The sequence below is a fragment of the Nicotiana tabacum genome, chromosome 22 (assembly GCF_000715075.1).
Source record: "Nicotiana tabacum cultivar K326 chromosome 22, ASM71507v2, whole genome shotgun sequence".
In the NCBI taxonomy this organism is placed as follows: domain Eukaryota; kingdom Viridiplantae; phylum Streptophyta; class Magnoliopsida; order Solanales; family Solanaceae; genus Nicotiana; species Nicotiana tabacum.
The window spans coordinates 198887370-198912701 of record NC_134101.1 but is presented as its reverse complement, the minus strand read 5'-3'; the positions used below and the strand labels follow the sequence as shown (position 1 = coordinate 198912701).

Here is a 25332-nt window from a genome sequence, read left to right as displayed (position 1 = left end):
AACAAAAATAAACTTTTATTGCTTTGATATGCATGCCAACAATGGATTTAAAATAAAAAAGTTCTTCCCTTTATATAGTAGGGGAGTTTCAATCCTAGTACAAGTCTAAATAAGGTAAAAATCTTCTTTTCCTAGTAAATGATGATTTGTAGTTGATATCGGGCAGGATTCACGCTGTAATATTCGGTTGAGGGCAGATATTACGGCTCCCTGCTGATCGTGCTTAACATTTTTTCCCCTTAGTCTCGAACCTTCACTCTGCTCGGGCACGATGTTCAGCCGTATCGGTTCCACGTGCACCATTCGTCCTCCCCGGGTTCTGAGACGTGGAACCCCTTGGTTTTATTCGAGGTCATACTATATCGTGCCTCCCTCTCGTTTCTTTCCGAAAAAATCAAGGGTAACTTTATCCCCGATTTTACCCGCACACATGGGTGAAAAATGACATCTTTCTATACTATAAATAATTTAAATTTAAATATTTTATTTATCCTTACATATATGATTCCATATCTACATGATCCTCATAAATGTCTATAACGTATTTTAGACCATAAATATTGAAAGTCCTTTTTTTGTTGAATTATGTCCGATCATGACCTTTACCTAAAGTAGAACGGATAAAATAACAATTTTAGTCCAAAAATATGTGGGATTGAGAAATAAGTCCTAAGTATTACTAGTTCATTAAATTATTTAAAAGGGATGCAACTTATAGCCTATTCGGCCAAGCTTTTGCGCTAGTCAAAAATGCTCCTTTTTTTTTCTTCAAAAAAAAGTGCTTTCTTTTTTCTTTTCAAATTGAGGTGTTTGACCAAGTTTTTTTGGGAAAAAAAAATCTTTTGGCTAGAAGCAGAAATAGTTTTTAAGAAGCATAAAAAAGTAACTTCTTCCGGAAGCAGAAGTACAACCAATTTTGACTTTTCTTCCTACTCAAAATTCCCTTAGCAAAATATTATATATACCAAAATTACCTTACTTGGTTTAAACTATTAAGTAATATATAATGACTTTTGGGTGAGCTTTCGTATTTATTAGATGATTTTTTGATATATTTAAATTATCTTGAAAGAATAAAATATTTTTTAACTTTATTTTTATATTTTACTTAAATAAATAAAAAGCTTAATTATTATCTTTAATAATAAATATTTGTAATTATTTATCTATTTATATAACATTAACTATTAAGCAAATCTCTTCGTGTACTTATTCATAATTTGATACTTAAAAGTATTTTTTGAAAAGTTTGAGCAAACATAAATTGTTGTCCAAAAATAATTTTTAAATTAATTAGCCAAAAATAAACTGCTTTTTAATCACTTTTGGAAAAATCACTTGCTGATTTCTCCCATTAATGTGATTATTTGAAGAGTATAAAAAATAAATCACCGTTTCCCATTCGCATTTTAATGGTCATTTATTATGCCCCTACTCCAAAAAGAAAGAAATATATGTACAACTCCACGGAACCTCCCATCACTCCTTGCCCCTACTCCCTCAAGACGCAAAGAATGTTCAAAACGAAGCTACAAGAGCTTTGCCACCAGTACGGGTGGAATTTGCCAGAGTACGGGACAGAGAAAGAGGGACCTGATCACAATCCTCGTTTCACAGCCACTGTTACCGTCAATGGATTCTCCTTTGCGTCACCCAAGGACCATTGCCGATCCTCCAAAGAAGCCCAAAATCTTGCTGCCCATATCGCCTTTGACCATTTCACTTCCCCCAAATCCGCCCAGGCCATCTCACATCACAACATTCCTTCACCTTCACCTGCTGCTGCACTACCAATCTCCTCTTCTTCTGGTTAGTTCCTAACTGATTGGGCTATTATATGGAATTTAAAGTGTATATTTAGTCATTTTTTATGTAAGTAATTAATTTGCGACCAGTTTTGATTGTTCTTCTTGGGTTTTGAAGTTCTCTGATAGTATAAGGTTATGGTTATGGGTGCTGTTTTTGCTGTTGTACTTCATGCTGTAGTTGCCGTACGTTGTGCTTTGGTGTCGTACTTTTACGATAAGGTTACGACTCCCTCCGTCCAAGTTTATGTGGTGGTATTTGATTAAGCAGAGTGGTCTACAATAATCCATATACATCTATGTGGCCATAACTCATCTGACAGTAAGGGTAAACTGAGAAGTTTAAAGTTGTATTATTTTTAAATTTACATAGGTCTCATTTCTCCTGAGACAGATTAAAAAAGAAAACGTGTCTTATAAAATGGGAACAAAGGGAGTACTTTTTATTTCCCAATGTAGACGTCTCATTTTATTTGGGAATGCTTAAGTTAAAGAGTTGACAATTACTTATGCATTGAGGAATTTATTCATGTCTAAGTTTTCGGAATATGGTCAAGTTTTGATCACTAAAAGGTAATCGGGAACAATGTCTGAGGGAGGAGTTGTTTACCTAACTGGTTTGGTACTTTCCTTTTTTTTTTTAAAAAGGAACAGACAACCTAGTGCAGTAAGCCTCAGCTATGCGCAGGAAGGGTCAAACCACGTCGGGTCTATTGTATGCAGCCCGACCTTGCATTTCTTCCGGAGGTTGTTTCAACAGCATGAACCCTTGACCTCCTGGTTACATTACTTTGTTAGAACATGGGGACAAATATCCAAGTTCTTTTCATGTTTTGAAAATATTTTTTTGTTTTACCAATTAGTAAATTGAATTAACTGAATAAGAATATAATTTTACTATTGTTATTTTTGCTGCTTGTCTAACTGTTTAAGCCAAAGCTTGTGCTGTGTCTCTATCTTTGATGATCAAGTTAGTCAACTGAAAAAAAGAACCACACAAGAAAAAATATTCGTTTTCATTTAATGGGAATACTTATGCGGTATTTGGAAAATTGCCTTGATATTGTTAATTTGTTACATTTTACTTAGTTGGGCAGGCGCTTCAACATCAAGCAGAAGGTGGATGTTAGACCTCCAAATATGGATATTTTCCAGCAAAGACAGAATAACGTTGGACAACCTTCTCGTGTCAATGGAACTCCATTGGCTGGTAGGGACGCTAATACCTCGAAAGGTTAGAATAAAACATTCACCTCGTTTTCATTCATTTTTTTTGGATAGAATGTGGATTTTATTGCTAGGCACCAAGAATGTGCTAATATGTATAGAAACAAGCATTTCTAGACCCTCAAATCTGTATGGAGTTTAGAATGCCCACAAAAGCATTTACACCTTAAGTATCTCTCATATTACAGCAAGATTATAGAGACTGCAAAACACTAAATTGTGTACATGGTAGGGATGAATATTTGATTTTCAAAACACCTATAGTTCCTCTCCTTCCAAATTATAGAAAAATGCATAGAGGCACTGTCTTCCAGATGCATTTGAGCTCCCTTCTGATCTACTGATCACTCCAGCTTCTTGCTGCATCTGCTATTTATAAAGGGGCCACCCATTTCACCCCAAAATATATTCAAGAACATGGGCCATTCTTCCCATGAATATCTACATTGCAATAACAAGTGTTCCCGCGATTCAGCTTGTAATTACATAAATAGCCTCTTTGCTAAATGTTATATCCTCTACTTTGTAGGTTGTCTTGTGTTAGGCAGGCAACACTAATAGCAATTCAACCAAAACTGCAGCTCTAGCTGGTCTTCATATTGCCTTACAAGGCCTATTCTCTTCTGCATTTAGTCCTTTTGACAGAATATTGTAGGAGTTTATAGTGAACTGCACTTCTTGTCCCCTTTCCATGACAGAGGATCTTAATTGTCTGGCAGCAACCTTAGACGTCCAATTGTTTCCATCAGGAAGCCACTCTTTCTGCGCCTCGGTAAAATAAATTTCCTTCTCAAACCCAGATTCAAACCCTCTCCTTGTTTTCATTTTCCACATTTTTTGTGCAATTGTTTCTATTCAGTTCGCTTGCAATTTCTTTTATTCCACATTCAGTTCAGCTTTCAATTTCTTTTGGGCAGGCAATACTAATAGCAATCTAACCAAAAACTGCAACTCTGGATACGGCTCTAGTGTTCATACTGCCTTCCAAGGCCTATTTTCTTTTGCATTTGGTCCTTTTGGCAGAATGTTGTAGCATTTTGTAGTGAACTTTGCACTTCTTGTCCATTTTGTAAATAAGGCGTATCTTGTCTAGGCAAAATTTTGGAAATGATACCTTTATTTCTGTGTCTTCCAGCTACTTTATCGCCTACTTTGATTTCACGTTTCTGTAAAATGTATACACGAATTGTTTCGGGACTATAACTAGAACCACCCTTACACTAGCCCTGCTGAGTTCATAATGAGAATATTTTCATCGTTGATTCTTTTTTGATTCTATGTATTATTCTCATTATGCACATACGGGAGGAGCTGTATGAGGTGAAAATCTCATGTACGGTTCTGTAGAGAGATGCTTTCAATTGAATGACAACCGTAACGAATGTCGGCTCAATCTGAAGGAAATTCGATTCTTGAATAATCCACATCACTTCTGCTTCTATTGGAACACAAGATGCCCGTATCAATAATTCTGATTTTACGTATGGATAATTCCTCAATATCTTGTTCATTCGCAACAAAATACTTTCTTTGTGCGTTGGTAAAAAAAAAAAAAAGCAGTCCCCTTTCCATGACAGAGGATCTTCTTTGTCAGGCAACAACCTCAGACTTCCAATTGTTTTCCATCAGGAAGCCACTCTTTCTTCCTGTTAAAAAAAATTCCTTCTCAAACCCAGATTCAAACCCTCTCCTTGTTTTCATTTTTCCACATTTTTTGTACAATTGTTTCCATTCAGTTCAGCTTGCAATTTCCTTTATTCCACATTTATTAAGCCAATGTCTCTGTCCATCTTAGTGAGCAAGTGTTTTGATCATGTAAAACTTCACGAGCAGTTCGTCTGTTTTCTAAATGGTCAGTCATGGTGCCCTATTTTTATCTAAGATGTTTTTTCTCATTCATGTAATTTCATCTCGATCCCCCCGTTCATAATCAGCTTTTTTCTCCTGATATAGTAAGCGAATGAAATGTAAAAATCATATGAATTTCTACAATTTGGTGAATAACTTTTGATTGCAATCTATTTGGCTTCTTTGGAAAAGCTATGAAGAAACAAAAAGTCTATGTTTTCATGACAAAAGTTTTAAATATTTGTCAAAAGGGTAAATGATAACGACAAGAGTAACTGTGAATGCTTTGTCAAAAGGGAATAATAATAACAATAAAAGAGTTAAATGTGAATGTACCACAGTGAAAATGATGAGGTCAAAGTTGGTTCCAGTGCATTGAAGATGTGATGAAATGGTCCGGCTTCCTCTCCGGCTAACCCTCTAAAGTTAAATGCAATGCTAATTATGTTCATTGCTTGATGTTATAGTTGATAGTTCTGGATGGGATTTGTTGTATATGACTAAGGACCAGTAATTACTGGTTAAGCAATTTATTTTATTTGTGTGATTATGTTGCTTATTAATGGTGTATTTATTCTCTATATGTTTTGCACATATTGCATTTAAACGCTGAGCTACTATCAGGAACTTGAAAAAAGGAACAAGGCCATTAAAGAAACAGTAGATTTCATGCTTCTCAACCATACTTTGATACTAGTATACTTGAGGTTTTTGGAGGCTGTATTGGTTCTAAGGTTATGTTCTGCGGCATAGAAGTCGATGATTATTTGCCCTGCTGAGTTGCATCTTTCTCACTATTTTCTCTTCTTTTAGCTCTGTTTCGTGTTGGTTTTTTGTATTACTGCTGTGGCAATTGTCCTTACTATCTTGTTGTTTTTATTCTACTTTTGTATGGCTTTTTGGTACTGTCCCTTCTTGTCTATATTTTTATTAATCTGGTGCTTATGCTTTCCTGAGTCGAGGGTCTATTGGAAACAGCCTCTCTATCCTCACAAGCTAGGGGTAAAGTCTGCGTACACACTACCCTCCCCAGATCCCACGGTGTGGGATAATGCTGGGTATGTTGTTGTTGTTGCTGTGGCAATTGTACAATATTCTACCTAATCCTTTAAAAGCTTCAAACTGAATACATGCCACTTAAAACTGAGGTAAATCACTCTGACAAGAAGAGCGATAAACCTACAGTTATGGGTGAAAGCATAAGTCCATTCAGCAAATTGGAACACCTGGTAAATGGATCTTTTTCCTTCTGGATTTTATGAGTTATTACTTCATCAGTACCTGGAAGAAAGCATGTGTAAGCAGTTGAGATTTGACATATACAGCCTAAACCTGGAAAGGAAATTTTTGGGAATGTCGCTTACTTCTAATTCTGGATAAGTAGAAGGTTCAACCTATCCGTCAACTGGACCAATGTAACTTTTTCAATCTATATCAGCATGCAGTTGATGGTCCAGTGCAATAGTGTTCTTGGTATCTCTATCTTGTGAGCACATTAATTTTATATGGTGGCTTTAGTGGATCTTAAATGATATCTCTTAGCAATTTCTTTCAGATGTTCCTTCCTTCCATTGTGCTTTTAAAAATATTTTGTTCTTCTTGCTGTACTTGATTACTCATTGCTCGCATATTTATAATTCATCTTCTTATCAAAATGAGAGTTGGCATGTGAGGGAATTTACCAGTGATTGAATTCCGTGAATCTCTACAGAGCTTCAAATTCATAAGAGAAAGTTGCTGAAGAAGACGGATAATGTTTTGATCTTATCGTAGCTAAACAGTAATATATTTGCTTGGAAGCTTTGTGAGATATTGTTGAAGAATTTCATATTTCATATTTCTGGATGCCTCATTTCTGAACAACTCTTCAAGAATGTGCGAATGCCTTTAAGTTCATCTGACTGACTTTAGATATTTCTCATACTTTTATGTCAAGTTTCTAACTCTTACAACTTCATCCATGTTGCAGGGATGCTTCATCTATACAAGAATCGATTACAACAGTATGCCCAAAAGCAAAATCTCACTTTACCCGTGTATTCTTCTGAACTTGATGGCCCTCCGCACGCCCATCGGTTTAGGTCAAAAGTGACTATTGATGGAAAAACTTATGAAACTCAGGAGTTCTTCTCTACATTGAAGGAAGCTGAACATGCAGCTGCAAAAGTTGCTTTTGAGTCATTAGCGCTGAATGACATTCAGGAGGTTAGTCTCTTCCAGTTAATGTAACACTCTTTGCTCTTTGGTGCGAAATATTTGATCCATTCTATTTCTGTGCAACTTTCAAAACTTCAACATTCAAATTCTTTTTTTAATAATCGTGGTGTCCGGACCAGCTTGTGCGCACTTCGGCTAATTTCACGGGGTAGTATTTTCTCTTATCAAATTGGTTTTTCAACCATTATTTTAATATGTTCTTCTATTACTAATATGACGTGTAAGTCAACTTAGCACATTAAACTCCGTGTCCATTAAAACACCATCAAGTAAAATGGGAAGGGAGGGGGGGGAGTATTTAAACAGTCTTTGTTTTACTTTGTGCTGGGAGATCATTCGTGCACTACATTTCTTAGTTCTTCTATGGGATGAAGTTAACGGGCTGGTGGCGGGTTGGGATTTTTCGGGTTCTATAGGGCCCGTACGGGTTCGGGCCTAGCGGGTTCGGGCGGGTCGGGCTTTCATTTTTTTTATTATTATTATTTTTAACTATCTTATATTTTTCTTTTAACGGTCAGATTTAATTTAAAATACAAAATAAAAAAATTAGGCGGTTTTGCGGGCTGTCGCGGGCTGCGGCCCGTTAAGAATCCGTTAAGGGATTAACGGGTTGTGGCGGGTTCGGGTACCCGTTTGGCGGAAACTTAACGTTACTAGCCCGCCCCCTGTCCAACCCGTCCCAACCCGCACACATATGCACAGTAACGGGCTGGACCGGGCTGACCCGGGTTGAACCGGGTTGTAGCGGGTCAGCCCGGCCCAATTAACACCTCTAATTTAAACAGTCTTTGTTTTACTTTGTGCTGGGAGATCATTCGTGCACTACATTTCTTAGTTCTTCTATGTATTTATATATTTATTTTTTGAATACATCAGGATGAAGGTTTATACAAGACACTTTTGCAAGAACTGGCTCAAAAAGAGGGTTTACTTTTTCCAGTTTATGATACAGCCAGAGCTGGCCCACCTCATGCACCAACATTCAGCTCAACGGTGGAAGTTGGAGGTGGGACATTTGAAGGCCAAGAAGCTAAAACCAAGAAGCAAGCAGAGATGAATGCTGCAAAGGTTGCTTACAATGCCCTTGTGAAACGTAAGGAAGATATACACTCAGTATCACAATTGCTAGTTTTCTTGACAATCAATGATTTTCTTTTTGTGGGGCAAGGAAGAATCACATGGAATTTTATTTCTGATGAGGAAACATGATCTTCTTAAAGACAATATAAAACTAAGCAGGAGGACATGGTGTTCCGAACCACAGAAATTTATAAACTAGGAAAACTATGCACACCAATCAAGTTGGAGTTTCGTTACAGCTGGTTTTCAAGAACCTACATTTGCACCTATGAAAGGATGCTTTACGCGAGTGGAGATATTAAGATTTATTTGTGACTGAAATATTTTGTTTAGACCTAGCAATATTTCCAGCATCTTATAGGTTTTAAAGACTTGCAGCTTCCTGTTGTTCTGTTGTGAATATGAATGTTCAATATCTGATGGAATAACATTGCCATCTCCTTTCAGGTAAGGGTAGTCAAATTGATCTCCTTGATGGTAATTTGAAGAGTATCTTAGGGGGGGTTGCATCTTCTAGCTCGCAGTCAACTATCAAAGATAGTGCAAAGCACGCAATCAGGGCAAATGAAGTTGAAAACAAGGCTTGTAATAGGAGGCATACTGACGTGTCTGTTAATAAAGGTAGCATTCATGATTTATTAGCATGCCCCTCTCCCCGTGAAAAGAAAATGAAAATAAAGGCCATGAGAACCAACTAGTAGAAAGTGGAGTCTACTATTTATGGAGAAAGTGGAGAAAGTGGTGTCTCCTATTTTCTGTAAAAAGTCACACAGGACCCTTTTTGAACCTTTGGGCATGTATAAATGGTCTGATTATTGATGGTTGGTAAATACGGGAAACAAAACCTGTAAATGGGGTGGTTGCCTGTTCCTGGTTTATCTCACTTGTCCACTCTAGAGTGTGAGTCATGTCAGCTCGGTAAGCATACTCACTCCCATTTCCTTCGGCGTCCTGATAATCGAGCATAGTCACCTTTCACTTTAGTTGATTCAAATGTTTGGGTTCCTATCGGGCCAATTCTACCTTGGGATTTCGCTACTTTGTCAGTTTCATTGATGATTATTCGAGGTGCACTTGGATATTTTGGTGAAAAATCGATTCGAATTATTTTCTTTTCCAGCCCTTCCACATTGAAATTCAAAATTAATTTGGGGTTTCTATCTGCATATTTCGTTGTGATAATGCCCTAGAGTATTTGTCTTCCCTATTTCAATAGTTTATGAACTTTCGTGGGATTTTTCATCAAACATATTATCCATACACATCTCAACAAAATGGGGTAGCTGTAAAAAAGAACATAGAAACTGCTTGACCCTACTCATACAATCTCATATTCCATTGCGTTTTTGTAGGCTGCAGTTCTTACATCTTGTTATCTTATTAATCGTATGTCATCCCCAGCTATCCAGAATCAAGTTTCATTCTCTGTCTTGTTTCCCTAGTTCTCTCTTCAACCCTGTTTCTTTGGAAGAACGTGTTTTGTTCATAACCTTACTATAGAAAAAGATAAGTTAGCTCCTCGTGCTTTTAATTGTGTATTTCTGGGTTACTCGAGGACGCAAAAGGATATCGATGCTATAAACCTGACCTCAGCGGTACCTAATGTCTGCTGATGTTACCTTCTTTGAAACCCAATCATATTTCATAGGTCCAGGTAATCACTTAGATATTTCTGAGGTGCCACCAGTTCCATCTTTGGGAGATTCAGTCACTATCTCCCATTGATCTTCGTCTACAACTCCCACTCACCACCTACAACTCCAATTCCAGCTCCTCCACCTATAGCGCCAGTTCGATCACCTAGTCCAGTTCAACCTTCTACGACTCCACCGCTCCTGACTTATCATTGTCGTCCGCGCCCTGCATCAGGCCCAGCTAGTTCACGTCCTGCACCTGACCTTGCTCCTACTGTGTACTTGTCTCCTTCTAGTCAACCGATTGCACTTCAGAAAGGTATACGGTTCACACTTAATCTTAATCCCCATTATGTCGGTTTACGTTGCCATCGTCTGTCATCACCTCGTTATGCGTTTGTGTCATCTTTGTTCCCTGTTTCCATCCTTAAAGTTACAGGTGAAACACTGTTTCATCGAGGATGGCGACAAACTATGATTGGCGAGATGTCTGCTTTATATACGAGTAGTACTTGGGAGCTTGTTCCTCCTCCGTCACGTAAATCTACCATTAGTTGTTGGGTGTGTGCAGTCAAAGTTGGTCCAGATGGACAGGTTGATCGACTTAAAGCTCGTCTTGTTGCCAAAAGGTATACCTAGATCAGTGTTTTAAGTAGCGAGCGCGACGTCGCTAATAGCGTGTAGTAAAGCGACGCGAGGCATTAGCGCTTTTTTGCTGTGTCGTGTTGCGATTCAGAAATGGTGCGCGCCTTTGCCTGTGTAGCGAGAGAAGGTGTGAAGCGACACTATTTGGAAAAAAAAGGAAGAAAAGGCAGCGATTTAGATTAAAATACAAAATTAGGGCTTGGATTTCACTTCTTCTCCTTCAGAGACCGAGCAACGACCATTTCTCAGCAGCAGAGAAATTAGGGCTTCATTTCTTCTTCTTCTTCTATCGTCAGCCATCAGCACAGTAACCCAGGCATGTTACTTTCTTTTCTTTTCTTCTTCTTCTCCTTTCTTCTTCTTCTTCTTCTATTTCAGCTGTCTTTTTTTTCGACAGTTCGACTTCACCACTGCTGTCTATTTCAGTTGTCTTTTTTTTCTTCGACAGTTCGACTTCACCACTGCTGTCTATTTCAGTTGTCTTTTTTTTCTTCGACAGTTCGACTTCACCACTGTTATCTTCTTCTTTTTTCTTTTTCTTCTTCAGTGATCGGCTCTTTCTTCATTTTTCTTCTTGTCTTTTTTTTTGCTCTGTTTTCGACTAGCAGCAGAGGCAGTAGCTCTTTCTTTCTTCCCTTCCTCTTTCTTCTTCTCTTATTCTTTTTGGCTCTGTTTTTCGACCAGCAGCAGAAGCAGTAGCTCTTTCTTTTTAGGCTTTGTTTTGTTCGCTCTGTTTTTTCAATTATATTCTTATAGTCTTATAGAGTAAAATTAATTGCATATTGACTTGATAATTTTTTTCTATAAAACAACATTGAAATGGCGTCATTCGATAGTAATAAACGAAATGATAGCTTGGAATTATGCTATACAAGGCTCGTCAAGATCCGCAATTAAATGTGTGTTTTGTGAAAAAACATATCATGGTAGAATAACTTGTCACAAGCAACATTTGATAGGTGGATTTAAAAATGTAGTACAATGTCCTCTTTGTCCGTCCGAGGTCAGGGAGGAAGTAAAAGCATTCGTTGAGAAGAAAAATGTGACAAGAACACAAATGAATTATGAAACATCGGTGCCCCAAAACTCAAAAGATATCTTCAAATAGTTCTAGTGGGTCATCCACGGCACGTACGGTGACAAAAGGTCCTCTCAATCTTTATTTCTCGGCAAAACAACAAGAAAAAGGAAAAGGTGATTATGGTTCAGGTTTAGAAGCCAAGAAGATTTTGAGGGATCGCGCCGTAAGTGCCTTTGCAAGATGGATGTACGATGCAGGGCTTCCTTTCAACTGTGTTAACTACAAAACTTTTGATAAATTCATTGAGGTCGTAGGACAATATGACCCAGGAATGATGCCTCCTAGCTATCATGAAGTTAGAGTAACTCATCTTAGAAAAGAGGTGAAGATGATAGACCAAATTATTGAGGAGCATAAAGTGGAATGGAACAAGTTTGGATGTTCCATTATGATGGATAAATGGACAACACGAAATGGAAAAATGGTCATAAATGTGTTTGTGAACCCTCCAAGAGGGAGTGTTTTTCTTGAATCTTACGATGCTAGCAACTCTTCTATGGTGAAAGCAAAATGTATAGCTTGTTTAGAAAGACTATTGATAAAATTGGAAAGGAAAATATTGTACAAGTTACCGATAATGCTAGTGAGAATGCTAGTGCGGGTAAGATGATGGAAGCTATGTATCCACACATTTATTGGACTCCATGTGCTGCTATTGTATCAACTTGATGTTTGGTGACATATTCAAGGAAAACCCATATGCTTCAGGTAACTTAATATAGTTATCTTTGAAGCTTTAACTTTATTTATACTTATGTCCTATTAAGTATCAACTATAAAATTATTATTGTTACTTTTACAGATTTCACTAAGGCCGTCAAGATATATTCTTACATCAGTCAGAGGCCGTTGCTGTTGAATTTGATGAGGAAATTCACAAATGAAAGAAATTTGGTGAGACCGGCCAAGACTAGATTTGCAACGACTTTCTTAACTTTGCATAGTTTTTACTTGCAAAAGAAAAACTTGAGAAAGCTAGTTCTTTCAAATGAACGGAAAGATAATAGATATGCAAAGGAAGCTGCGGGGAAAGAAACTGCCAAAGTTCTTATTTCTCCATCATTCTGGAATGACGACGTTCAGGCTCTTAAAGTTGGTGGTCTTTTGATTAGGGTGCTTCATATGGTGGATGGGGAGAGAAAAGCACCAATGGGCTATCTTTATGAAGCTGTGAATAGAGCCAAAGAGACTATTGAAGCGTCATTTGAGAGAGATGTTAGGAAATACGAGAAAGTTTTTAAGATTATTGATAGCAGGTGGTCGAATCAACTCCATCTACCTTTGCATGCAGCAGGCCATCCTCTGAACCCGCATTATTTTACAAGAACACTAGATATGACACTTTGGATTCAGAGGTGTGGGTTGGATACCATCAATGTCTTGAGAAGTTGGTCCCCGATTCAGCGATGGTAGATCAAATAGGGGAGGAGTTTGGTAGGTACTCACAAGCAGATGGCCTATTTGGTTTACAGGCGGTCATCAGAGCCAGAGACATAAGGTCGCCGGGTAACTAACTTTAATATAGATATCCTTATAGCTTTAATTTAATTTATTTAATTTATACTTATTAACTTTTAAAATATTTTTCTATAGTTGAATGGTGGATGCAATTTGGACATCAAACTCCAAACTTGAAAAAGTTTGCCATCAAAGTACTAAGCGTAACTTGTAATGCATCTGGATGCAAGAGAAATTGGAGCATATTTGAGCATTTGAGCATGTAAGAAGCATATTTATTATATTAATATATTCTATATTGTATTATTATTAGTATCTATTAATTAATCTAAACAATTTATGCGCAGATTCACTCTAAGAAAAGGAATAGGCTTGAGCTATCGCATCTCAATGATCTAGTGTATATTAAATACAATAGAACATTGAGGCGACGTTATGAAGCTCGCGATACCATTGATCCAAGTTTGTTGGATAACATTGACAAGGCAAATGAATGGTTAACTGGAGCCCCCCAAAATCATGAAGATGAACAAGTGTATGTAGGAGATGATCTTGATTGGGGTACTGTTTCAATGGCGGCTGGAGTTGAGGAGAATATCTATGGTCTTCGAGGGAGTTCTTCAAGCTTAAATTACAAGGGAAAGGGAGTAGCAAGTTCAAGCCGGTCCCTAATTGATGAAGACTCCGGGGATGAAGAAGATAATAGCCAATATAATGCTAACATTCTTGAAGTTCTAGAATTTGAAAATCTTGAAGAAGAATTGATGTTGCTTGTTTTAGACTTTTAAACTTAAGTTTATGAATCTACTATAACTATCCGTTGAGTTTTTAATTTTTGAATTGATATATTTATTAATATATTATTGTTATTGAGTTTTTAGTTATATATATATTGTCGCTTCACATCAAAAAGGCAAGCGCGCCTCTCGCCTCAGTGAAGCGGGCCCTCGTCACTATTTGTTGCCGCACGCTATCCAAAACACTGACTCAAAAATTTGGGTTTGATTGCAGTGATACTTTCTTCACGTGGCTAAAATAACATCAGTCTGCCTTTTTTAATCCATGGTTGTTGTTCGCCATTGGCTTCTCTATCAGTTGGACATTAAGAATGCTTTTCTTCATGGTGACCTTGAGAATGAGGTTTATATGGAACAACCACTTGGTTTTGTTGCTCAGCGGGAGTCTAGTGATCTTGTATGTCGGTTGCGTCGGTCCCTCTATGGTCTAAAGTAGTCTCCTCGAGTCTGATTTGGTGGTTTAGCCAGTTATTCAGGAGTTTGGCATGACTCGTAGTGAAGTTGATCGCTCTGTGTTTAATCGGCATTATGCTTTAAATCTATGTATTTATCTGGTGGTTTATGTTGATGATATTGTTATTACCGGCAATGATCAAGATGATATTACTAAGTTGAAGCAACATCTCTTTCAGCACTTTCTGACTAAGGATCTGGACAGATTAAAGTATTTTCTAGGTATTGAGGTCGCTCAATCTAGCTCAGGTATTGTGATCTCACACGAAAATATGCATTAGAAATCCTGCAAGATATAGGCGGCTGGGTAAATTCAATTACCTCACAATAACTAGACTTGACAATTCCTTTCCTGTGAGTGTGGAGAATCAATTTATGAATTCTCTCTGTGATAGTTATTGGGATGCAGTTGTTCGCATTCTTCGATATATAAAATCAGCTCCAGGCAAAAGATTATTGTTTGAACATAGAGGCCATGGGCAAATTGTTGTGTACTCAAATGCTGACGGCGCAGGATCACCTTCTGATAGACGTTCTACTTTTGGATGTTGTGTTTTAGTAGGAGGTAGTTTGGTGTCTTGGAAGAGCAAGAAACACAATGTGGTTGCTAGGTCTAGTGCAGAAGCAGAATATCGAGCAACGACTGTGGGAACATGTGAGCTGGTTTGGATCAAACATTTGCTCAAGGAGTTGAAATTTGGTGAGATCAACAAGATGGAATTTGTGTGTGATAATCAAGTTTCCCTCATATTGGATCAAATATGGTGTTTCACGAGAGAACTAAACACATTGAGATTGATTGTCACTTCGTTAGAGAAAAGATACTCTCAGGATATATTGCTACAAAGTTTGTGAAGTCGAATGATCAGCTTGCAGATATTTTCACCAAGTCTCTCACTAGTCCTCGTATTGGTTATAGAAAGAATTACAAGAAAATACACATGACTTCACACCATAACAAAAAATGACCCATGTTTTTAAGTTTTACCCGACCTAGCCCATATTGTACATATTTTGAAAGCACTAGCAAATTCAAAATTTGTGTTCTTACAACCATTGCTTCTAAAAGCTATGGAGTTACATATGTGTTCTCACAATCATTGCTTTCACTCCCTCTTCTTCTAATATCTTCTACATATGCTTCAAGGGCCCGTATATTTTCTGCTTCTCCTCTTATGTCACTTGGTTGCAATGTAAGAAAATTGAAGAGTAGAAGTCCACCATTGAAGACCGTTCAAAGCTTTGCTTTCGAATATAGGATTTTTTGAGTTTGTTAGTTGTTTGGATTGGGTGTTGTTCCAATTGATTGAAAATATCAAAAAAGGAATTCAAAATTTAAGTTTGAAGTGATTTGGGGTAGATTTGAACACGATTGGAGTTAAATTTCAGAAAAGACGCAAGAAAGAAGACGAAGTCAGTTTTTTGTATAATTATGTATAATCTTATATAATAGTGTATATGAGTGTATAAACACATCTTATACACTATTATACACCTTTATACACTTTTATACAAGCGTCTGTGGACGAACTTCTTCCACGATTTTCAGTTGCAATTCTTGTTCAAAACCAGTTCAAATTTCTATTAAATGACTTCAAATTTTATATACAACCTCCTTAGACTATTTGTAACAAGTCTGAATAACACACTCCAAATTTCTCACAAAATCAAATTTGGAATCTAAACCCACATACTTAAGCTTGTTAAAAATCTAATTTTCACCACCCAATGGATTTGGTTTATTGAACTAATATTTGAGTCACAGTTACTGACTCAAAAATTAACTTAAAAGCTTGAGAAATCTTTTTTTTTAAAATTAAATAGTAATTTTGAGAACCTATTAGAGTTGATATTAAATCTTAGCCTATTATTCTTGGGCTAGTTGGTGTTAAATTGAAATACGGGCTATAAAATTGAAAAGTAGGTAGCCCAGTTGTTCTTATGTGAAATTTTCCCTTAGTTATATATGTAACAAGCTCGGTACGTATGATTTGTATGCACCGGCTTGAGTGAGAGTGATAGATAGTTATGTTAATAACCCTAGTCCCACATGGAATAGGAGTTGAATATGTATTGTGTATAGTTATAAATCTGGCTATTGTAAATACTTAATAGATATATTTATCTCTCGTGCTTTCTCACAACTAATATACTAAGCATATCAGTTGTTTTCCTTCTTATCAGCTAAAATGCACCAAAGCTCCATTACTGCCTCGTCATTATTAGTTTGATCTGTTCAATCCGCATAAGCTACCATGGCATTGTGTCTCTTCTTTTTGGGCTACATTTGCGTGAAAAAAATATGATAATGTCGTTTTGCTTGAGGATGATGTGAACAAGATACTATATTGCTTTTACATCATTAAATGAGATTAGTTTGTTCAATCACTTGTGTGGAAAGTTTGCAAGGACATAAAGTACTTCGCAGCTTCTGTTTACTCACAATATTACAATATTTGATGAAAGTGCCCGTTCAATACTTGCGTCAATACCCATTTCTTGGTGTATTGTAAGGTTGTTGAACTTAAAGCAAGATGATAATTACATCCTTTTTAACTTTTACTCGGACTAGCTTTGACGACAACAACAACAACAATAAACTTAGTGTAATCTCACAAGTGGGATCTAGGGAGGGTAGTGTATACGCAGACCTTACTCCTATTAAGAAGGAAGAGTCAGAGTAGCTTTGAAAGTAAACAAAATAAAAGAAAAAGAAAAAACACTTGCTCAACAACAACAATAACAAATCTAGTGTAATCCCACAAGTGGAGTCTGGGGAGGGTAGTGTGTACGTAAACCTTACCTTTACCCTGAGTAGGTAGGGCTAGTTCCAATAGACCCTCGGCTCAAGGATGAAAAAAGAAGCGGTAGCAACAGACATTAATAACAACAAGATAGTAAGAAGCCGAAGCATAAGAAACAACAAATAATAATAATAGAAATCTAAAAATAAGAAAGTACAAGACTAACACTAATACTACTGGTATGGACAAGGAAAACTCACGACTACCCGCTAACCTTGTACCCTAATTCTCGACATCCACACTCTCCTAGCAAGGGTCATGTCCTCGGCAAGCTGAAGCAGCACCATGTATGTCCTGCCTAATCACCTCTCCCCAATACTTCACCTCGTTTTAGACCCACCACGTCCAACATCTAACACATCCTTACTAGGGCATCAGTGTCTCTCCTCTTCACATGCACGAACCATCTAAGCTTCGCTTCTCGCATCTTTTCCTCCACTGAGGTCACACCCATCTTATCCCGAATATCTTCATTACTAATTTTATCTATCCTAGTATGCCTGCACATCCATCCCAACATCCTCATTTTTGTCACCTTTATGTTTTGTACATGAGAGTTTTCGACTGGCCAACACTCTGCCCCATACAACATAGTTGGTCTAACTACCTCTTTGTAGAACTTATCTTTAAGTCTTAGTGGGACATTCTTATCACACAAAGCACCGGATGCGAGTCTTCATTCATCCATCCCACTCCAATATGATGTGCGGCATACTCGTCAATCTCTCTATTTCCTTGGATTACTTACCCAAGATACTTGAAACTTCCTCTTCCAGGGATCACTTGAGTATCAAGCCTCGCGTCCACATCCGCTTCATGAATCACCTCACTGAACTTGTACTCAAAGTATTCTATCTTGTTCTTCCTCAACTTGAAACCTTTAGACTTCAGGTCTGTCTTCAACCAATCTCACGTTAACACTGCGTCGCGTCTCGTCAATCAGTACAATATCATCCGTAAATAACATGCACCATGACGCCTCTCTTTGCATGTGACGCGTCAGTTCGTCTATCCCCAAGGGAAATAAAAATGGACAGTAGAAGATTGACAACTCATAGAAACATATTTCTTTAATTACTAATTAAAGCTTATTTTTTAGAATAAGCAAAATGTCTTGTTCCTTCAAATCCCTGAATCCTTGGTTGAGAACGACCACATACTGTTTAATCAGCAAGTGTTCGAAAATCATAGTCATTTAGATTTTGTGATCCGGAGATACTAAAGTGGTAAAATACTAAGTTGACTATGAATATATTAATAACCTCAGTGCTGGCTGTTTTTACCAGGAGAAATACACATGGCTTCTGCTATTCACCTTTCTTTCCTATAAATAGGGGCATTAGAAAGTTGCTAAAACTTTTTTTGCTTTTATTTTAAAAGCGCTCCACAAGATATATGAATCCGATGGTTCTGAGGTGATTTCTTTCTAATCTACATGTCATTTTATTTGAACTTCTTTCGGCTGATCCTAGACTGGATACCTTTTTTCTTTTTTTTGAAAAGGTAACATATTTTTGGTGTAACCAGGAGTATTTAGAAGAGTCCACAAGATATATAAATCCGATGGTTCTGAGGTGATTTCTTTCTAATCTACATGTCATTTTATTTGAACTTCTTTCGGCTGATCCTAGACTGGATACATTTTTTTTTTTTTGAAAAGGTTACATATTTGTATTGACTATAAAGGTGGCTACACTAAATCAGTGTAACCATCCATAATTACAAGGAGAGTACCAGAAGAAAACACTAAATCACTGTAAGGCTCATAACTGGTCTAAAACATCAAAAATACAATCACTCTCTTCTAAGTACTCCTGTTTACACCAAAATAAAAGAGCATTAAACAGCTCATCTTCAACTTTTGTATAGAACTGTGGTTGTCCTCAAAACATCTTTGATTCCTTTCTTTCCATATTGTCTACCATATACAAGCAGGGACAATCTTCCATCTCTCCTTCTGACTGGAATGTTCACCATCTCTTTTCCAGCTAGTTAGAACTTCCTTGATTTTCCCTGGCATAACCCATCGGATCCCCCTCAGGTTGATGAATATCTTCCATAATTGATAGTGACACTGCAGTGTAAAAAGAGATGGTTGACTGTCTCCTCACGAGCTTCACATAGATGACATCTGGACCCCAACTGGTATCCTCTCTTAATGAGATTATCTTGAGTCTGGACTGCTTCTCTTGCTAAAAGCCAAGTAAAACATGCAATTTTTGTATGGGATACATTTTCCCACTTCACCATTCAATTATCCTGCATTTATCCAAATATTTCTGCTCAATTATCAGGTTATTTACTCAATCGTTATGTTCTTTATTTCCTGTAACTTAAAGGAAATATCTTTTGTTTCTCTTCCGAAGCCAACACCGTGAACCTCGGAAGGGTTGGGTTCATTGGCAAGTTCTAAGTCAGGTATGCAATTTCATACTTTTTGTGTTACAGACGGTCAACTAGGTGAATCTCTTAAGGTCCTTCCAGCTAGTTCAGGATGTGCTGCTACTGATGTACCACAACCAGTTGTTCAGCAGAAAACCAAATTGATAATTGAAGAACTAAATCTGCAAAAAGAAGGTGCTTTCTGTAATCTGAAACCCATTGACATCATTTATTTAACTCGATTTTTTTACTTTGACTTTCTTCAGTTTTGGTGTGATAGCTTTCTTGTCTGTGGAAGCTCTTTATCGAACAAAATATACGGGTATCGCGTTACCAGCTGTGTCACTGTAACTTCATGTATTGGAAAGGAAAAATATTGTCACAAGTTTGTTTTGGTCATTCTTAGCTGTAGAGGGTTTTGTTATGTCTTGGAAAGTAGTTGAAGTCAAGATAAAGAAAGATAAAAGTCTTAGATGGTATTATCAAACTTTAAATATGGTAATTCCTGTGAAGTCCAAATTCATTAATTGAACCAAGCATTTGGACATGAGATTTTCTCACTCAATTCGTGTAAAGCAGGTAAGCTGTGTTGGACCCTCATGGTATTTCGTTAATATTGCTGATAGAATCAAACTGAGTATCGCTGACATTGAAATTCTTGTTAATGATTTGTTTCTTTTAAGGAAGCTGTATAATTTCTTAATGCATCACTGCAAAAGTAGACATGGAAAACATTTTTCTAAACTTTTCAGCAAACAAAACAAAGCGCTGCCTTTTTAAATTAATGTATAATAGGTTTGATCAGTAACATGCATATCATGATATCAAGTTGGGAACTGTGATATGGCTCTACATCTTTTGGGCCAAATACCTTTTTTGCTCAATATCTCAAAACAATGTCGTTATGAGGGTTTCTTTTAGTTAGGCTGTATATAATTGAGGTCAATATCAGGGAATATCCATTTATAGAGCAGCAGCCTATTTGGTCTTATTGGAAACATCAATTAGTAATCACATTAATTCTTTAGAAGTAAAGAGCTGCATTTTGTCCAACTCAGTTTTCTACTGTCTTGGAGCCATGCATCTTGGTTCTGGCTTTTAGTCTTTACAACTTAAACAACAAGGTTATATAGGCATATTATCTACGCACACTTTGTGTTTCTTCCAATTTATCAGCTGCATCATTTAGTCTATTCCAGTTATGTTATGTGCCAGTACTCATTATTTGGCCTGATCTGCAGAAATAGATACAAATGCAAAAAGACACAGATGCTCAACTGCAACCAAAACATATTCTGTTATCAGGGATCCATGTCCTGCTGCCTCCTGCTCGCCTGATGGGCAGTCTTCTGCTTCAGCGGTCTTTGATCATTCAATTGCGGAGTCTGTTGATTCTGGTACATATGCTGGGACCAGTATTTTGCCAAACGAGAAGATTTTCATTTTCCCCCGGAATGAAAACATGGAGCTTCCGAATGGTGCTTGTGTTTTGCCTTGCAGCGATGAAAAATGGGTTGCTGCTAGCTTAGAATTGAATCGAAATCGCTAATTGCAGAAACTTACTTTTGTGATGCTTTTTGATGAATCTTGTTGATAAGCGTAACTCAGATAATGCTGCTTTCTTTTGTAGGAGTACTACTATATATTTGTGTAAAAGAAACCATCTTTGGACAATTGATATAGAAACTAATCTAGGCTATCTCGTCTGAGTATGCTTATGAAGAAATTTCTAGATGCCGTAATACTTTTTAGAAAACGGGCAAAATGTTAGTTTGCGAAGCAAGAAAACACAAGAGTAAACAGTTTAACCAATTCTGAGATATCCTTTGCTGGCACTCTTTAGCCCTATGTCTCTTATGGCTAGGAGGTTCAAATTATTGCTTTTGAATCTAACATTTGCCAGATCAATTTTGGATATTATGCGGAGTCATACTTGTGTTCCGATCTAAACGAGCACAATTGGATCAATTGGCAGTCACTTCAAAGTTGAGAATTTTTAACTTTTTTGTTCAATCATCTGGTATTTGATCGCTAGATTTGGCTAATCTCAGTTTGCCTCAGATAAATAGTACCTTCTAACTTTGTTTTTTCTACTATATTAGAAGTGCGAGTAAGTAGTGAAACTGACAGCACTTCGTCGACATCCCTGCTTGCCGACAGACAGTATTTGGTAATTTTTCGGTTTAAAATGTCATCCATGCCCTTCTAATATTGAATTTTTGCGCCTCCGAAAAGGATTTTATGGTAATTTGCACGTAAGCCGAAAAGGTCGCCGCTTCAAGTTTGCGTTTATCCTTTCCTCTGCGTTTCTTCTTCCGCAGTTTTCTCTGATTTTCGTTTGGATTTACATAGCTTCTTCCTACTGATTTCCACACTTCTCACCAAAAAAAAAAATTAATTCAACTTGGATTTGTTAATCTCAAGTTGCGCAATTGAGGTTTGCAGTGATTATTTACTTTCAGTCGTTGATTTCTCTGAAGAACATAGTTCTAATACTCAGACAGTTACAGAATCTTTTGGCTCAAAAAATATTCAACTACTTATATATCCTTATCCATTTAATTGTAAGTTTTTCAACTTCTTTGTGCTTCTTGTATTAATTCCAGTTGCAAAGCAAAAGATTATTTCTTTAGTATTGTGTGCTTCATCAATTCAATTTTCCCAGTTTGATTGATTAAGATATTTAAGAACAGTTAAATGAGCTAGTCCATCAGTCAAAATTCGATGACGTCCATTAACATATAAAATTGCTTCCTTTGACTCATCTCCCATCCTTTCCATTTTACTCTCACCCATCAATGAACCCATTTTTCAAAAATTTGATTTTTTCTAGCTTTGATGATTGAAGGAGACAAAAGAAAGAAAAGTATAGTTTATATTTACTGGAGAAAAAAATTTAAAAAAAGAGTCATATGTTACATGTAAGTTACATAGGATTTTATTTGAATCATAGTCGGTTGGTCCAGTAGATAGAAATGAGCTATCCAATTATGCTATACAATACTACAATTAATTAACACGGAGGATCGTGATGGGAGGATTATGAATTTTTTACTCTCAAGTCTTAATTAAGTATTACGAGTTCGAGTCGTAAATATGGTTTCTTCACTCTTACTCAAACATTCCGGCTTCAAGCGATGAGGGCAAAACTAAATTTGCTTAGCTCTGCTTCTATTTAAGATATCCATGTTTTAACTTTTGATGCCTGCTAAATTACTTTGTTTTAACACGTTTTATCGATAATTCATATCAGCGTTTTGCACCTTGCCTTATGTACCTCCACAAAAGAAAAGTAAGTGTTGAAGTGATAGCACAATGAAGATTCTTCCTGTTAAGGACTTAGCTTAGTGAAGACATACACTTATATTTTGTTTTAGTATGTTTTGTTTATTATTACCATAATGAGTAATGATATTAATTACTTTGTAGTGCATATATTTTACTTCAAAATTTTTATTTGTTTTAGCATTTTCTGTTTATTATCTTTCTACTATATTAGAAGTGCGAGTAAGTAGGTGAAATTGACAGCACTTCGTCGACATCCCTGCTTGCCGACAGACAATATTTTGGTATTTTTTTCGATTTAAAATTTCAATTATGCCCTTCTAATATTGGATTTTTGCGCCTCCGAAAAGGATTTTATGGTAATTTGCACATAAGCCGAAAAGGTTGCCGCTTCAAGTTTGTGTTTATCCTTTCCTTTGCGTTTCTTCTTCCGTAGTTTTCTCTTGTTTTCGTTTGGATTTACATAGCTTCTTCCTACTGATTTCCACACTTCTCACCAAAAAAAAAAAAATCAACTTGGAGTTGTTAATCTCAAGTTGCGCAATCGAGGTTTGCAATGATTATTTACTTTCAGTCACTGATTTCTCTGAAGAACAGAGTTCTAATACTCAGACAGTTACAGAATCTTTTGGATGTTTTCTTCTCGGAAAATATTCAACTACTTATATATCCTTATCCATTTAATTGTAAGTTTTTCAACTTCTTCGTGCTTCTTGGATTAATTCCAGTTGCAAAAATAGCAGCAAAAGATTATTTCTTTAGTATTGTGTGATTCATTAGTTCAATTTTCCCAGTTTGATTGATTAAGATATTTAAGAAGAGTTAAATGAGCTAATCCATCAGGCAAAACTCGATGATGTCCATTAACATATAAAATTGCTTCCTTTGACTCATCTCCCATCCTTTCTATTTTTTACTCTCATCCATCAATGAACCCATTTTTCAAAGATTTGATTTTTTTCAGTAATGAAAAATTATTTTAGCTTTGATGATTGAAGGAGACAAAAGAAAGAAAAGTTTAGTTTATATTACTGAAAAAAAGATTTGAAAAGAGTAATATGTTACATGTAAGTTACATAGGATTTTATTTGAATCATAGTCGGTTGGTCCAGTAGATAGAAATGAGCTATCCAATTATGCTATACAATACTACAATTAATTAACACGGAGGATCGTGATGGGAGGATTATGAATTTTTTACTCTCAAGTCTTAATTAAGTATTACGAGTTCGAGTCGTAAATATGGTTTCTTCACTCTTACTCAAACATCCCGGCTTCAAGCGATGAGGGCAAAAATAAATTTGCTTAGCTCTGCTTCTATTTAAGATATCCATGTTTTAACTTTTGATGCCTGCTAAATTACTTTGTTTTAACACGTTTTATCGATAATTCATATCAGCGTTTTGCACCTTGCCTTATGTACCTCCACAAAAGTAAAGTAAGTGTTGAAGTGATAGTACAATGAAGATTCTTCTTGTTGAGGACTTAGCTTAGTGAAGACATACACCTATATTTTGTTTTAGTATGTTTTGTTTATTATTACCATAATGAGTGCTGATATTGATTGCTTTATAGTGCATATATTTTACTCCAGAGTTTTTATATGTTTTAGCATGTTCTGTTTATTATCACCATAATGAGTGCTGATATTTATTGGTTTGTAGTGCATATATTTTACTCCTAAGTTTTGATTTGGCATATGTGAAACTTATGCATACCAAATTAACGAGATGTCAAATTTTAAAAAAACCCGTGGATTCAACGTGCTGGAAACAAAAAAGGAAACGTCAATGCGCTGAAGAAGGAAGGGAGTGGCTCACTCACAAAAATCAACCTCTAAAAAGAGATCAAAGGCTGACTCCCAAGCATTTACTAGTAAGAAGAATGCTAAAGCTAAGGGTGGTAAAGGAAGAAGCAATAGCAGCATGGTGCAGAACTCACAAAACTTAGATGTGCAATAATCTCAAGTTTCAGATGTCCAGCATTCTCAGGTTTCAGATGTGCAACAATCTCAAGCAAGCAACAGAGATGCTCTTACTGCATTTAAGAGGCCAAGAGCAGTGGGACATGGAATATTTGTCAGCAAAAGTGGCTATACATGTATTGAGGCAATTAGCAGTTTGGTTGCTAGTTTTGAGGTTGCAGGTTAAACTCTATTGTTTGATATCTGTTTTTTTAAAACTTAATTTGCAGCAAGGTAGGCCTGTTAATAGGGTAATCGACAGTTGAAGGAACAATGGAGCAGTTGAAAGTTCAGCTATAGTGACCAGTGATCTTGATTATAAACCAAGTAAAAGGCCTGAAATGGAAAGGAAAACAAGCAATCACAACTAGACAACTTCAACATAGAAGTGCTTTACTACAGTATTTAAGGACAAAATCACCAAAAGCTAATGAAAAAACTGGAGGTGTTTGAGCTTCAACACTACTCTATTGGGAACTGTTGTATGCCGATACTATGATTGTGTTTTGGATAATATTTTTGTGGTGCAAGTTATGATGTAATATGATGTAAACTATTAAAGCTTGTTTTACTTCAATGCACCTTATGGGATGTAATGTAAAACTAATCAATTGTAGGCCTTTTGAGCTCTAATACAATGTGTTATTTCTAGC

The 25332-nt window shown here is 36.5% G+C and overlaps 2 protein-coding genes across 6 annotated transcripts; both read left to right on the top strand.

Moving 5' to 3' along the window:
- Positions 1 to 1424: 1424 nt before the first annotated feature.
- LOC107827437 (double-stranded RNA-binding protein 1) lies at positions 1425 to 25330 on the top strand. 5 transcript variants are annotated; one of them, XM_075244666.1, is made up of 8 exons: positions 1425 to 1809; positions 6850 to 7085; positions 7974 to 8190; positions 8625 to 8798; positions 19498 to 19626; positions 20673 to 21995; positions 24381 to 24816; positions 24910 to 25330. In XM_075244666.1, exons 1-6 carry the CDS (start codon positions 1455 to 1457, stop codon positions 20978 to 20980), a joined length of 1419 nt encoding a protein of 472 aa, XP_075100767.1. In that variant the 5' UTR covers positions 1425 to 1454; the 3' UTR covers positions 20981 to 21995; positions 24381 to 24816; positions 24910 to 25330. The 5 variants fall into 5 exon arrangements, with proteins under 5 accessions (XP_075100767.1, XP_075100766.1, XP_075100769.1 ...); XM_075244669.1 differs by adding an exon at positions 2903 to 3039 and having other exon boundaries at positions 1451 to 1809; positions 24381 to 25330; XM_075244667.1 differs by adding an exon at positions 2895 to 3039 and having other exon boundaries at positions 1494 to 1809; positions 24381 to 25330.
- Positions 8805 to 19626, top strand: LOC107827441 (uncharacterized). The gene is made up of 2 exons (XM_075244670.1): positions 8805 to 12245; positions 12340 to 19626. The coding sequence occupies exons 1-2, from the start codon at positions 12182 to 12184 to the stop codon at positions 12948 to 12950; spliced, it is 675 nt and encodes a 224-aa protein (XP_075100771.1). The 5' UTR covers positions 8805 to 12181; the 3' UTR covers positions 12951 to 19626.
- Positions 25331 to 25332: the final 2 nt, after the last annotated feature.